This window comes from Ceratotherium simum, chromosome 9 (assembly GCF_057802395.1).
Source record: "Ceratotherium simum simum isolate JZ-2026a chromosome 9, ASM5780239v1, whole genome shotgun sequence".
Lineage (NCBI taxonomy): Eukaryota > Metazoa > Chordata > Mammalia > Perissodactyla > Rhinocerotidae > Ceratotherium > Ceratotherium simum.
The window spans coordinates 82,773,057-82,789,445 of NC_141908.1; the positions used below are offsets into that span (position 1 = coordinate 82,773,057).

The following is a 16,389-nucleotide window of genomic DNA, read 5'->3' on the forward strand; positions in this document are numbered from 1 at the left end:
TCATTTCAAAACTTCCTATAGGTGGTTTGTGTAGCATGTCTTAAAGTTGTTGTTTTAATGACTTTCAACTTGGGAGAGTATACCTAAGTCACTATATGTCCTTAAAAGAAGGGTGTATAAGGATGAGGGTCAAACAAAGAAGGCAGAAAGAACAAGAGAGGAACCAACGTTCTGAGAAGTATTGATGAAGGTTAGAAAACACTTGTCACAGTACTGTCCGCTTTGAGTTCGGTGTTCTTCCTTGAAATTCTGACCCTCAGCTAAGGCCTTTTCGCAGAGACTGCTGAGTGGGCTAGTTACGGCAGCTACGGATCGGTGGGAAATTGTTCTGTGTTCTCCTCTGGCGATAACTACAGCATTATGAGTCTGCAGAGAATCACAGACTAAATTCAGCCTTGCCTATCTCTTTGTCTGTCATTTCTGGATGCATTAAATGTGCCTGTTAATTTTTAGGTCTTTAAGACTATACTTCTGAGACGTTAAAGTGTTTGGATAGGGCACATTACTTATTGCAGGTACGTTTTATGAAGCATTACTAGATTTACCTAATTTCATTGTAAAGTGAGTGCATATCTCAAAGCCCTGTCAGCGAGTCCCCCGTCTCCAGAATGTTTAGGCTCAGACCACATTAAGAGGACCTTCGGGATTTCTCGAGTACTTCGGAAGATGTTTTTTCTTACTGCCACTTTCATAAATTTTGATGTGGAGCTAACCCACACAGACCCTTTTGCTTTGGTTAAATCTGGCTCCCCTTCTGACAGTATCATGTGCACCTAGTTCAGGAAGAGCAGGAGCTCCTGCTGATCAGACTAGAGAGACTTGGCAGTAAAAATTTGACAGACAGGCTTGCCTAGGTGAGGGAACTTTAGTCTAAAAACACCTCTGGGTTGCTGCTTCTGACAAAACTGGTTTGAGATTGGAACCAACAGGATTTAGATGCTGGTAAGGATGTCTAAAACTGAGATACCGAGTATTGACAGTGGCTCCCCTACTTCCTAGCTTTGTGACTTGGGTGAGTTACTTAACCTCTTTGTGCCTTAATTTTTCCATCTATAAAATGGATATAATAATCATACTTATGTAGCACCTGTTGTTACCGTATTAGTATTAAGTAATGTCATATATGTATGTGCTTTAGCGTAGCACCTGGCACATAGTAAGTCCTCAGTAAACACTGGTTGCTATTTTTATCATCCCATGTAAAATCTTTATTCAACTTATTGTCATTACTTTTCAGTCCAGGGTTACTTTCCAGAAATGCACAGTTCTTTACCTTGATTTTTTGCTTAATAAAAATCATAGAATGCCAGCTCTGAAATGTGTCCATTTGTAGCAGAGGGTTTCTTCCTAACTTGCTAGAAACAGTCATCTGGAACATGGTGGGGGGGCACTGACCTTATTTGTACAATTGTAAATATATTCACAAGTAATTTATACAGCAGTTAAAGGAAAATATTTGTATAGTCACTGTATAGACTTAGATGACCAAATATTTAGTCATTTGTTCTATCCTTCATGTCAGAAACCTTATCTTACTTGGTACTTGTATTCTAACAACTATAAGAAAACAACTGACAAGTAATATTGATGCATTCAGGAAGTCCTGAAAAGAGATTAAGCTGAGTTTGGTTTTGACAAAAATTTTTTAGGTCCTCTGACTTCTATAGGATAAATAAAGGGGAGAGGAAAGTGATTAGTGTGGTCATCTCCCATAAAAACTTTTTTTTTTTCCTACCGAAGCGTGTACAAGGTTTATATATGTCCTTTTGTATTTGACTTTTTCTTAAAATTTATAAAAATTTTATGGGAACTAAAATTTGATTATCAAGATAAAGTTCTTCTTTATTTTCAGATTTCAACTATTGCAGAAAGTGAAGATTCACAGGAGTCAGTGGATAGTGTAACTGATTCCCAAAAACGAAGAGAAATTCTTTCAAGAAGGCCTTCCTACAGGTATGGAATTTAATGGTTAAAAGAATTTAGAATCAAAGATGTACAGGAGGGCCGGCTCCGTGGCTTAGCGGTTAAGTGCGCGCGCTCTGATGCTGGCAGCCCGGGTTTGGATCCCGGGCGCGCCCCGAGGCACCACATCTCCGTCCAACCCGAGGCCGAGTCCCGCGTACAGCAACTAGAAGGATGTGAACCTACGACATACAACTATCTACTGGGGCTTTGGGGGGAAAAATGAATAAATAAAATCTTTAAAAAAAAAAAAAAAAAGATGTACAGGAAGCCTTGGGTAGTGGCGGATGAAGAGTTCAGAAGACCAGTGAGCTGCACAATTCAGTAGCATATAGCTTACTTCTCTTCATCTTGAGTTACGTCTCTCAAATAAGTTGAAGCTTATCATACAGAATAAGAGCACTTCTTACTCACAACAGTCCTGGATAAACACTGATTTTTTTTTTCTGCTTCTGTTTATGTCGACCATACTGGCTGCTGCTTTTCTATTAAAAAGTTTGGAGGGCCGGCCCCGTGGCTTAGCAGTTAAGTGCGCGCGCTCCGCTGCTGGCAGCCCGGGTTCGGATCCCAGGTGTGCACCAACGCACCGCTTCTCCGGCCATGCTGGGGCCGCGTCCCACATACAGCAACTAGAAGGATGTGCAACTGTGACATACAACTATCTACTGGGGCTTTGGGGGGAAAATAAATAAGTAAATAAAATCTTTAAAAAAAATAAAAAGTTTGGAATACATTTTTGATAAGGTTATAGCATTTTCTAGTTATATGTCAGTTCTGAGACTATACTGTTTATCTACTTAGCAGCACATTTGCAGACTGTTTCTTAAGCCGTGGTACTTAGCAAGTAACCGTTAATTTAATAGTTGCTTCAGGGTGATGCTTTGCTGATATCCCCTAATTTTAGGGACACTTATTGTAGATTTTGTGTTCAGCTGTAGAAATTGACTAGTCCATGCTCTGCCTCCAAAGTGAACCAAAACCATTTTTTAAAATATGTAGAAATTGGCTCCACACTGAATATCTCCAGGAAGAGCAGTTCTACAAATCTTCATGAGCTTACTTCAGAGGTTAATAAACTGCAAACTTGTGGTATTCTTCCTTAGTTTTTATTTTTTTGAGGACGATTGGCCCTGTGCTAACATCTGTTGCCAGTCTTCCTCTTCTTTCTTTTTTCTCCCCAAACCCCCAGTACATAGTTGGGTATCATAGTTGTAGAGTTGTAGCTATTCTATGTGGGACGCCGCCTCCGCATGGCTTGATGAGCAGTGAGTAGGTCCACGCCCAGGATTCAAAGTGGCGAACTCCGGGCCACTGAGGGGGAACAAGCAAATGTAACCACTACGCCGTTGTGCTGGCCCCAATATTCTTCCCTATTATTAGCCTAAATTATTTCTGTTTGTGTATATTCCTGCTTTTCAAAGGGATGGTTAGTTTTTTTTTTCCACTTGGCTACTAAGCTAGCCCTTTTCTCTATCCTCACAATTAAGTTAAGGATCCAATTAAATTGATGTTGAGGTCTTAAGAAATTTTATGTTACCAAGTATGTGTTGTATGCGTTTATACTCATAATTTCATTTTTTAAAATATAGCTAGTTTTAGATTTTAACTTTGAAGTATATCTCATGTTAGTATATAACACATTTAATCCTGAAGCAAATCCTACCAGGTATTAAGAAACAAGCTACATGGCTTCTCTCTATGTAAATTCTAGGCAAATCTGTAGACTTTATGAAAGCTGAGGTTTATATTGAAAAAAATCTTTCATTTGCCTTAATTCTTTGTAACCTATATCCCATCAAAGATCTTTTAAATAATAACACTTTAATTAATAATCAAATAGAAGATGCCTGAGACCACACATATGTAGAGAAAGGGCTACTTTCATGAAAGGTAGAGGTATCCTCCCATACAATCAAACCTCCACAGCGGGGGTGTACCATTTTTTCTTTTAAGTTGATGAATTCTTGAAACCTAGCCTCTATGTCTTGATTATAACAAGGTCTTTAACAAAGTCCTTATGATATGCTTGTGAAGTTGGAGAGATGGAGATTGATTGATAATACAAGATGAGTTTTTATTGGAACAACCCAGCTTTATAGTGATTAATTTATACCCCGAGGGAGTCCTTGAAGGGCTCTCGCTTGTCTCGTCTGGCTTCATATTTTTACCAGAAATTTGCTGAGAAACATAGAAGCCATGCTTATCAAATTGCAAATGACAGAACCTTTGGGGACCCTGATGGGTGGGAGTATAGTACTCTGAAAGATCATAGCAGCCAAGGGAAATAGACTGAAACAAAAGGAGGAAATGCTGGTGATAAGTGTAAAACTTCTGAACTTGAGTTTAAAATAAAACCAGTTATTCCAGTACAGGATTCTGGATTAAGAATTCATTTGAAAAAGATAATTATGTTCTTTAATTACCATTGATGAGATATGATTACCAAAAAGCCAGTACACTGTAAGGCTACATTGGTAAAAACCTATGTCTAGATTAAGGGAGGGAATCTACCCCACTGTTCAGACGACATCTGGAAGATACTTTAAGAGAAAGGGAACTGTCTCCAAGGGGAGAATGATCAAGATGGTCCAGAGCAACAATTTGAGAAACTGGAAGGAGAAGACCAAGAAGGATCACTGGCTTCATGCAAAAGGGTAGATTTATTTGCAGGTCTAGAGTAATAGCTTTTAAACTTTTTTTTTTTACACAATCCACAATAAGAAATATATCTTACAATTCTCTATACATACAATTACACATACACACATATATAGGCATCGGAAGCAAAAGTTACACAAAGCAATACTCATCCTTATCATGTGTGATGTTCAGCTATTTTTTGTTTTTATATATTGGTTGTAACATACTTAATTGTTTTCATGGCCCACACATGGAATGTGACCTCAGTTTGAAAAACTTTAGAGACCAGTACTACTCAAAATGTGGTCCAAAAATCAGATTAGTAAATCAGCATCTCGTTAGAAATGCAAATTCCCGGGAGCCTACCCTATACCTAACCATGGAATCTCTGGGGAGGGGACCTGGGAATCTGTGTTTTAACATGCTCTTCAAGTGCTTCTTTTGTATGCTGAAGTTTGAGAAACAGTACTCCAGAGCAGTGATTGCAAAGTGTGATCTGCTGACCACTGAGTCCACAAGCTGTTTGAGATGTTTATGTTTCTCATTCACAAAGCAATAAAGGAGAGAAGATCATCCTTACAATCAGAATAGGAGTTTACTAAATGAGAACAGGCAGATATGGAAAACAATGAGTAAGAAATCTTGGAAGTGAGAGATACAATCAGTGGAATTATAAAAGAGAAATAGTAAGTGGGATAAACTAGATACAAGTAGTTGGTGAGGGAATTGATAAACTGGAAGAGAACAAAGAAAGTAACTGGGAATGGAGAGCAGAAACCAGTAGAAATGTATGAGGTGAAAGTCATAGAGAATAGAGGGAGGTCCTCCAGGGAGGCATTTCTAGAATTTCCAGAGGGCAGACTGGGAGAAAGGGAATATTTAAAGAGATAATGTAGAAATTTTCTGCAATACCAGTAAATGTAATTATAAGGTCATATATAAAGGTAAAAAGTTTTGCTTTCTAAGTCCTCTTTTTTCCCTAAATTATTTGAAAGACAAATGCATAAAATAATAATTGTAAATCTGTTAATGAGCACACAATATATGAACACGTAGTTTGTCACAATAACAGCATAAAGGGGCAGAGTTTTGGCAGACTGTCGAAGCTAAGTTATTATTAATTCAAACTGGTTTGTTAGAAATTTAAGATGTCAAAAATTACTTGGGTTAGGATTTTTTTCCTCTCTTCTGTGATTATGTTAAGCATTTGAAGTATGGTAAGGTTCATTTGTTTTTGTTTGTGTTCCATTTTAGAATTTTTCCCTCATCCTTGTTGATATCATTTCCTTTTTCTGAATATATGAAACATTAACACAGTTCCAAAAATCAGAATTATACAAAAATATATACACACTCAGAAGTGCACCCCCCTTTACTCTTTCAATCCTTTCTTCTTTCCCACCCACCCCCAGTAGCTGTCTAATCTCATTGAACTCCATCTAGTTTATCCTTTCCAATTTTTTTCTTGAACAGATGAGCAGGTACATGTATGTTTTCTTATTTCACTTTCTTTCCTGTACAAAAAATGCCATGCTTTATCCATTATTGGATGGACCATGGTTCATACTCCTGTGTGTGGGCATGGAGATTGCTTCCAGTATTTTGCTATTACTCACAGTGCTACCGGGAATAGCCTCATGCATCTGTATTTTCATCCTGTTGGACGTGTATCTTCAGGGTAAATTCCAAGAAGTAAGATTGCTGTGTAGACACATACAGTTTCGTTAGCTGTCACCACTTTCCTTCTCTGCAGGTGGTCCCAACAGCAGTGTATGAGAGTGTCTGTTTTCTCACAACTTTGTTAACAGAATATATTGTTACACTTTTTTTAGTTTTACCAATCTGAAAAGTGAGAAGTTATAAGTCAGGGTTTGGCTCTTTTTTTCCCTCAGTTTTTAAGAATTCTTTCTATATTGGGGATATTGGGCTTTTATCTGTAATAAACGTAAACATTTTCTCCTAGTGTTGTTGATCGTCTTTTGACTTTATTTTTGCTGTTCTTTGCCATGCAAAAGGATTTTTTTTCTGTAGTAAATTTTATTAATCTCTTTACTTGCACCTGGATTTTAAATCCTAGTCTTTCTTTATATTCAAGTTAAAGGGAAGTTCATCTGTTGATGAAAAATTTATTTTTTCTAGTCCTCAAATTGTTTCATTTTGACATATAGAACCCTGATCCATTTTTAGTTTATTCTTGTAAATTCTTACATTTTAAACTTCTGTGCTAAGCACTAGCAGCTTTCTGCCAGTTTTCTGATCTTTTCCTATTATGTGTATTTAGCCAGTTAATGTTACTTTTATTTTAATTAATATAGTTCTTTATTTTACTAGGAAAATTTTGAATGACTTATCTTCTGATGCACCAGGAGTGCCAAGGATTGAAGAAGAGAAGTCTGAAGAGGAGACTTCAGCACCTGCCATCACCACTGTGACGGTGCCGACTCCGATTTACCAAACCAGCAGTGGACAATATAGTGAGTAATAGATGTTTCTGTTTTGAAAAGTGAGACAAGAAATGCATGGCTGGATCCTCCTGAAAGGAATCATATAAGTGCAAGCTCTTTTCTCAGTCTTGGCTGCCATTATTGTATTTCCTTTACTGTTCAGTATGTGAAGTTCTGTAATGGAAGTACTTTCTTTCTTCAGAGTTTTAGTTAGGATTGCTCAGGCTGTGTAGCCCTTTAGATGGCCCTTTGTTTTGTGCAGATGCATGGAGAGTCTAAGAAGTGTTCTGAACCAGTACTTGAAACTCTAGGTTTTAGTTCTCATATAACATATGATGTTAATAGAGAACATGAGTTTTTTCAGATAAAGAAAATAATCATTCTTTGATTATGTTTAAGGCCAAAAATGGTCTTATTATTCATCTGTTTATTTATTTATTTATTTTTTGTGAGCTAACATCTGCTAATCCTCCTCTTTTTGCTGAGGAAGACTGGCCCTGGGCTAACATCCGTGCCCATCTTCCTCCACTCTCTAGGGGACGCCGCCACAGCGTGGCTTGCCAAGTAGAGCGCATGCACCCAACCGCTTGCGCCACCGGGCCGGCCCCTCATTATTCATCTATTTTAATAATTTATCTTCCTTTCTAAAAGTAGCATTTTAAAATCATATTTAATGTTTTGTGGTGGGGGTGGAGAGGCTTGGTTGCACTCTACTAATACATTCAATTATTATTCCTTTTGATATAAAAGGTAGTTTAGTGAATTATGATCATGTCAACATAAGGACTGCTGAAATTAAGAGGATACTTTGCTTTTTGGTTCACAGAAAGAAAAGATTTCTTTTGCAGAATTATCAAAGATTTCATTTCTTTGACGTCTCTGTCTGATACTTAGGTCTCTCTTCTTATGTTTCACCTAAACCTATTACAAAGTACTTTTGAGTTCTGGTTTTATTTGATCAAAGGCATTTGTGTGAATGGTACTTTTTTCTCTTTTCCCAATATGTTTTTGCCTCCCAGAGTGCCTTACACATTTGATTTCTTCATTAAGTCCTGCCCATTATCCAGTCTTCCCCCTCTCTTCCTCAATTACAAATTAAATATGCACATTGAAACTCCTGTGCTGCATTAGTTTTCTAATGCCCTGGGGTAGTCTGTGTCAGAAATATGTATGTAAGTTTGACTCCCAAGTTCATAGTTTTCCAATTACAGCTCAACCTTGGTTTGCGTAACACTAATTTGCATTCCAACTGTATTGAAAACAAATTCCCAAGTAGCAGACATTTTTAGCCCTCCCAAAGCTGAAACTTTTGATAGTAAGTAGAATGAAGGCAGTTTTGGCTAAGCTTGTTGTGCACTCTGTAAGCTTCATAGAGTTCAATCATCTTTTCCTTCTTAAGTTCTTTGTTGGCAGAGATACACAGGTACTATCTATGTATGTGGATGGGTGTATTTTTTAGCCTTATATCCAAATAATTTGAGTTATTCAAGACGTGTGTTCTAAGACATTGATACATGACCTTTATTTTTCCCCTGCTTCAGCACACCTGAGGGATACAGCATACTCCTGTTAGTAACAGTGATTCACTTACTACAGCGAATCTCACTTGAACCAGAAAATACGCTCTTGAGGAAAGAGGCATAGCAGAATCTCAAATAGGGAAGCGAAGTTTAGAAAAGTAGATGTTTAACTTGGCACAGTGCTCTCCTCCAGCAACTGAACATTGCTAGTTTTAAAAGGTTAATACTTTGAGATTTTTAAAGCTTTATTCAATATCTTTATCCCTTATTCTCTCTGTATGTACACATATGGCCTTGATGGAACTGATTTAACATGTCCTTGATTGTTATTAAGAACCAATACGACTACTTACATCTACAACATTTATATATTTCTTAACATAAAACAAATATATGGTTGTGAAAATGCAAATGGCGGAGGTATATAGTATTAGTAAAAAAGTAAAAATCCTTTTCATCCCTCCCCGGTCGTAAGAGTTTGGTATATATTCTTCCATTCTTTTTTATTTTATTTATACATACACCTGTTATATATTTTTATATAAATGAGACCTACATTATATACCGTAGACATATATACACATATAGTTATGTATATTGTTTCTTTAACAGCTACATTGTGTTTCACTGTATAAATATAACATTTATTTAAATATTTCACACACACTGATGAATATTTTGGACATTTCTACTGTTTCAAACAATGCTACATGAATGTTCTCATATATGTAGTAGTGTCTTGGTGGGAGAGCATCTGAATCCAAGCATATCCTGCCCAATTGCCCTTCCCAGTGGCTGCACCGATTTGTATTCCTTCCATAAATTGGTTACTTTTTTTTTATTAATACTGTTAACTGGTTTTACCCATTACTTGGTTCACTACCCCCGATAATAAAGTCTTGTTTGAGAGATTCTATTTCTTAGGTAGAAAAACGTGTCTTACCATTTTGAACTTGAATTTTTTGTTTCACTAAATGAAACTGTAACCCATGATGTTTTCCGCTTTATTTTGGCTGCTCAGAATCTCAGCTAAGTTTATGTTTAATTGTATTCTTTCCTTCTTGTAGATTTTCTGGTAGAATCATTGTATACACCTAGAGACACATCAGTTACTTGACTTCTATCTTTTCCTTCTTGTTTTAATGAATTTAGTTTTATTGAATACTATTCAGAATCCTTTTGGAATAATCAAGTGTATAAATAAATATGATAGAGAAAAACTATATTTGATAGGATCAGAATTCAGTTGTCAGAGTACTTTCATATACGTGATCTAACTTGATTTTTCCAACAATTGTACTTAGTGGCTAGAACTAGATATTTTTATTTTTACAGAAGAGGTAACAGATTCAAATAACAGTTTAGTGATGGAACTTGGACTAGATCCCAGATCTTCTGAAATCTAGTTGCTGTGTGTGTTAAATACAGTGGAATTTGCTTATTAACTCTATATAAGAAATTGTGGTTTGATTCTGTTAACCTTCTGATTCTTTCAGGGTATCCTGCAATGTTAATCTCAGAATAGTTCTTACATATTCCTTTGTTTTTCCTTGTCTAAGATAAGTAAAACTTATGGGATTAGCTAAAGTGGATGGATTGTATATGCCAGTATCTTAATTTCCACAGGTCTCATTTGCTAAACCAAATCATAGCCATTAACTGTTATTATTTCTTGACTGAACAGTAGATAATCAATTTTCCATATACAGATGACTCAGGATATTAGTTACCCAGAGCTGGCTGACAATTGATCCCAAACTAATTCCTTCTAACAGACAAAAAGTAAAATGCTTAAGCCCGAGTTGTTGACTTATTCAGTTGAAATCATTATGCAATTTTATATATAATGTTGTGATTTTTAGTCCTCTTTCTGGAAAACTTGAACTCTAACAGGGAGAGTATCTAGAGAAGGATCCAACCACCCATCTCTGGTGGTGTCTGGTATCTAAAGATTGCTTCTTCCAAATAAAATAATAATCTATTTCTTTTTATTAACACTTTATACTGTAGCATAAAGGTGAATTCAGTTTTTTTATAAAGTGAAGTATCTATTAGTATGAGCCAGAGTTTATTACTTTATAACAGATGCATGACAAGTGTGGTTAATTAGTGAATAACCAACAAAAGATCCAATATGAGAATGCTTGAATATGTAACTTAGAAATAGCAGTAAAATATTTTTTTTCTAAATGATGATCTTGAGCTCTAATTTTAAACTCTGAGAGACTGTGATAAAGTTTCATAGGACATTTCAGTTCTTTCATTGAGTGGACTTTTGTTATAGTTTATGCATTGCTAGCTGAGTTACAGAACAGAATGCACTACTGAATTGCTTTATTAATTATGCATTAAAACAACCATTTATTGGGTACCTATTACATGCCTACTTCTATGCTAAGTACATGAAAGTAGAGAAGAAAAATCACATTTCCTACCCTCAAGAAATGTATATACTAGTGGGGCAGCACATATTAGACAATTAAAATATTATGTAGTGGGCCGGCCCCGTGGCTTAGCGGTTAAGTGCTCACGCTTGGCTACTGGCAGCCTAGGTTCGGATCCTGGGTGCGCACCAACACATCGCTTCTCCGGCCATGCTGAGGCCACGTCCCACGTACAGCAACTAGAAGGATGTGCAATTATGACATACAACTGTCTACTGGGGCTTTGGGGGGAAAAAATAAATAAATAAATAAAATTTAAAAAATAAAAATAAAATATTATGTAGTTAATGTTAGAATAAAGGAAGTATGGATTACAAAGTGGTACCTCCCCTGAACCAAGTAACTTCAAAAGGAATTTAACATTTTCTCATTAATCTATTTTTTTGATTGTTAACAGACATTATTAGAAATGATGTGGTTCATAGAGTGCATTTATATTATAGGAATTGGATATGGGTTTCCTGAGCAGAAAGTTACCTGAGTATACCAAATCCTTCTTGGCAATGTTATTTGCTGTAATAATTTCTCCTAGATTATGTCTTGCAAATTATTCTACTTTGAATTTTATGTATTATAAAAGTCTTGTATGGTATTAAACTTGTAACAACAAAATCCATTGGGTTTTAGTTGCCATTACCCAGGGAGGAGCAATACAACTGGCTAACAATGGTACGGATGGGGTACAGGGCCTGCAAACATTAACCATGACCAATGCAGCTGCTACGCAGCCGGCTACCACCATTCTGCAGTATGCACAGACCACTGATGGACAGCAGATTTTAGTGCCCAGCAACCAAGTTGTTGTTCAAGGTAAGAGAATTCAGAATTGACAGGTGTGGTCAGTTCTTTGAAAGGTTAAAATTTTATAAACTCAGGAAAAGTAAGTATAACACTGCAAAGCATTGTTAAAATGTAGTTTATTTTTCTTTATTGTAGGTAGTATTTTCCATGAACTCTTCCATTATTTCAATTGGACCAAAATGTCATGGCATAAAAACAACTATTTTACGTTTTAAAAATATAACATCTATCTTGAACACCTTTAGCATTTAGGGATAGGAGAAACAGAGTAGGTTGGAGGGAAAGACAATGAAATCTGGATTTAGGAAAGCGAGAGTCTAGATGTAACTGCATAGATTTGCTATGTGACCTTGAGTAAGAGCCAGCTTCTCTAGGCCTCGTTTTTTCTCACATGTCAACTGAGAGTTGTACTAAATCACTGATAAGAATCTCTGGAGGTTCAAAATTCTGTTTCTCTGCTTTTTATTCAAAAGAAATTTACATCCTCGTTTCTAAGATCATTTTTTATTTCAGATAAAAGCATTCTATTCTGACATATCTTATACCAGTATGCAAGTTTACTGGTCTATGGAGAAAAAGTAGTAGTTAAATCCTGAATGAATTATAGAAATAGCTTTTTTCTGTTTTATTTTTTAATTTAATTTTTTTGTTTTCTTCCTATTTGTTTCAGGAATCTTTATGGATAGGAGTTGACCATTTTTCTTTGAATCATCAGAACATTTTAAGAATATGATTTATGTCAGATTGAAAATGTGCATATTGAGGAAATAATAAATCTGTTTCTAAAAATATTTTCATTAATAATACTGTGTTTGCTCTGCTAGGTAATGACAGTTGTGGCCCTTCCCCATGGGTGATAATTTTTGAATAATCCTAAAGTACCAACTAGAGAGAGTCATAATTTATTTAAAGGGCCTAATGTATTTACAGAATGTATTCTGTTACTAAACATAATATTTGAAGAAGATAGTATTTTGCTTACTAATGGGAATAAAACAGCTTTTCACTTTACATGCAGGTACTCACAAATTGTAAAGCAGGATGTCAGTGCATTTGAATTCTGAACGTCAGTTTGAAGATGGTAACATGTTTAGTATATAAATGTTTTACACTCAAACTACACATTTTAATTGATATTAATGACAAATATGGATAATTTTATAAAGAGCTTCAAATTCTTTCAGATAATGTTAGGTTCCTTATTCTTAGGAGAGCATATTATTAAGGTGTTTAAAAAGCAGTTTGACAAATAGTGATTGGTTTTTTCCCACAAATGACGGATCATTTAGTTAGAAAAATAAACCACCCATTTATTTAGCCATTATCATTTACATTAAAACAATGTTTACAAATAATAATGTTGGCATCAAGTGGTACAATTTTTCATACTTTCAGTTTTGTTTCAATTAGAAATTTATGATAGTTGACCATAATGCTTTATTTTCTCTTCCATTTTGCTATTTTATGAAAAATCATGGTCGTTTTTATGTCGTGGCAAGAGTCTACTTGAAATTTTTTAATATGAACTTACCAATATCAAAGGAAGACATTGAGGACTCTATCTAGGAAGATCATCCAAGCTGTGCCCTATTACCTTTAGACGTAAGGTTGGTAAGCATGTTAACAGCAGAATAGACCTGCATTCCAGTGAAAGCTAAATAAATATAAGACCCAGCAAACATAGGTTAATACGTGTTTCACCCAAGTGTCTATACTAATAAATACATTAAATTGGGAATTATTTCTCAATAATGACCCAAAGAATTTTGTTGATTCTTTCAAATTTTAGTCTGAATCATTTGTTCCTTTTTTCCCCTTTTAATCCAAATGTATGTTTAGACCGATGATGGATACGTAGTTTTACCAAGTCACCATGCTTCAGTGTCTTACACCATGCTGTTTTTTTCAGCTGCCTCTGGAGATGTACAGACATACCAGATTCGCACAGCACCCACAAGCACCATTGCCCCTGGAGTTGTTATGGCATCCTCCCCAGCACTTCCTACACAGCCTGCAGAAGAGGCAGCACGAAAGAGGGAGGTCCGCCTCATGAAGAACAGGTATGTCTATTGCATTTACTTAGATTGTTGTAGGTCAGATACGTTGGTTCAGATTCTGCCAGACATGTGTCTTTTACATCTGCTGACAAAAGTATCTTTGCATTGAGTCTTTTTCTGGTAGAGTTGATGGATCTTGCTAAAACTTCTTTATTTAATAAGCTGCGCTTATGAGATGGCCACTGGGATTATGGATCAGTCTTTGATCATAGAATAGTTTTCTTTCATGCAGTTTCTCCATGAGAGATTAAATGCACAACTGTGCTATATTTTCACTGTGCTTTAACCATCTAGCTAGGTGATATAAAAATTGTTTCTTTTCCTGAGTAGTATTGTTGAAGAAGATCAAGAATTTAATGTATGTATATTAAAATTAAATGTTAGTTTTATTTATATTAAATTTATTTGTAATAAAGAAAATGGATGATGGCCAGTCCATGTTTTAATAAATCTTATCTTTACTCAATAACAATTTAACACCTAAATAAAGAGTCTGAAAATAGATTAATTCTAAGAATACCTGGTTATTGACAAAATCTTAAAATAGAGTTAGTCTTCAATAATGAAAATGCTGAGTATCAAAAATCCATGAAATGTGGACAGAGTAATTCTCATAAAGTAAATTCATAGCTGTAAATGGTTTTGTCATCAAAAAACAAGATAAAATATTTTTATTTACTTATATTTACCTTAGTATTTTTATTTATTTAGCTTAGGATTTAAATATTTAACTTAGGATTTTAACATGGACATGACTTAAGACAAACCAAAGAAAATGAAAATAAAGGTATATAAAGATATAAAAAGTTTGAAATTGGTGAAAATATTCCTCTGCTCTTCACCTCAAAACTCTTCAAACACTATGACAAAGTGAAAGAAACCTAGAGATTGAACTCAGAAGATCCAGATTCAAGTCCTGGATCTACCCCTTTTCCTGTGAATTTGGAAGAACTTATTAACCTTCTAAACCTCAGTTTTCTCCTTCGTAAAACGGGATCCCACCACCCACCTAGACGGTTGTTCTGTGGGTCCAATAAGATAATTCCTCTGAAAGTACCTTGTAGCTATAGTGCTCTGTTGAAGTGTTTGTTTTTATGCAATTTCTTGTTTCAGCTCAAATTAACCTCTTTCATTCCTAAAATATTCTTAGCTCTTATAGAGTGTTAGTAAATTACATCTACGTTATAAGAAATGGCAGAGCTTTTTCTGGGATATTAGGAAAAGAATTGGAAAGAAGCTGAATGACTTTTATTTGTGCTTCATCAATCTGTGATTTTCTTCAAGTATTTAAGTTATAATAATAAACAGAAGTGGGCCAGCCTAGTTGTGTAGTGGTTAAGTTTACACGCTCCACTCTGGCACCCGGGGGTTCTCGGGTTCAGTTCGGATCCCAGACGTGGACCTACACACCGCTCATCAAGCCATGCTGTGGCGGCATCCCACATATAAAAAAAATGGAGGAAGATGGGCACAGATGTTAGCTCAGCGACAATCTTCCTCAAGCAAGAAGAGAAGGATTGGCAACAGATGTTAGCTCAGGGCCAATCTTCCTCACACATGCAAAAATAATAATAATAATAAACAGAAGCGTAAAAGCTACATTCATATTTAAATGTATTTTAAAATACAAATTGAACTAAAATCTTTTCAGTTTAAAAATATTTGTAAGGAAACGTTTAACCCTTTGTAAAATTAGAAGCAAGTCTGATTAAGAAGTCTCAAGTAAAGGCTAGGTTATAAAATTTAAGACAACAGCACTTACTAAAGAAACTAAATCCTCTTATAAAAACAACAGAAGGATTTCAGATTATGTCTATGTAGTTTGGCTCTGTGGAACAGAAAAGACTAAGAGGCAGTGTCAGTGTCAGTGTCTGCTCTGTTGTAGAGGCCAGCCCAGAGAGCTGCCCATTTGTGAAAACTCGTTAATTTGACTAGCAGACCAAATTGTCTTTTTTCTCTATTCATTTGATTTATGATCCGCCCGAGACGCATGCACAAACACATAAAACGTACACACCAGCTTGAGGGACAGGGCACATAGCTGCAGTTCCTAACAACCTTTGTTGCCTGAGATCTTCAGGGAAGCTACCCGAGTTGAATAAAATACTTGGGCTTGGATTTCGCTTCACTGTAAGGAGACTTCTCATTGACTCTGCTGTAGTTCCCTTTTCACTTTACTCCCAGATTACTGCTACTTCTCCTTTGCCAACTTCCATTCACTAGAATCTGGCTTCTGGGACCACCATGCCATTCTTACGTCTTATTATAAAAAGGTACAGATTCCCTCTCACTTGGTAAATCCGGTATTCTCTTTTCATTTCCTTTTACCTTTATGCAGTATTTGACACTTTTGACTGCTCATTCTCCTAAACTCTTCTTCTTTGGCTTACTCCCCTGGTTTCTGCCTACTTTGCAAATTCTCCCTTGGGACCTCCATCCACACCCATATGTTCCAGGCATCACCTGTGTGCTGGTCCCTCCTAATTCTGTGTATTCTGGCCTTGACTTTCCCCTGAGGTAC

The 16,389-nt window shown here is 35.9% G+C and overlaps 1 protein-coding gene across 5 annotated transcripts in view; it reads left to right on the top strand.

The window, feature by feature from the left end:
• Window positions 1–16,389, top strand: part of CREB1 (cAMP responsive element binding protein 1) — a 65,587-nt gene that overhangs the window by 30,481 nt on the left and 18,717 nt on the right. For all 5 annotated transcript variants that reach the window (XR_015553272.1, XM_014784760.2, XM_004426845.3 and 2 more), the window contains 4 exons: window positions 1,853–1,953; window positions 6,934–7,076; window positions 11,638–11,820; window positions 13,721–13,871. Coding sequence is in view for 4 of the 5 variants with exons in the window: in XM_014784760.2 (XP_014640246.1) it covers window positions 1,853–1,953; window positions 6,934–7,076; window positions 11,638–11,820; window positions 13,721–13,871 (578 nt within the window). In the remaining variant the exon portion in view is untranslated. The remainder of the gene's footprint in view (window positions 1–1,852; window positions 1,954–6,933; window positions 7,077–11,637; window positions 11,821–13,720; window positions 13,872–16,389) is intronic.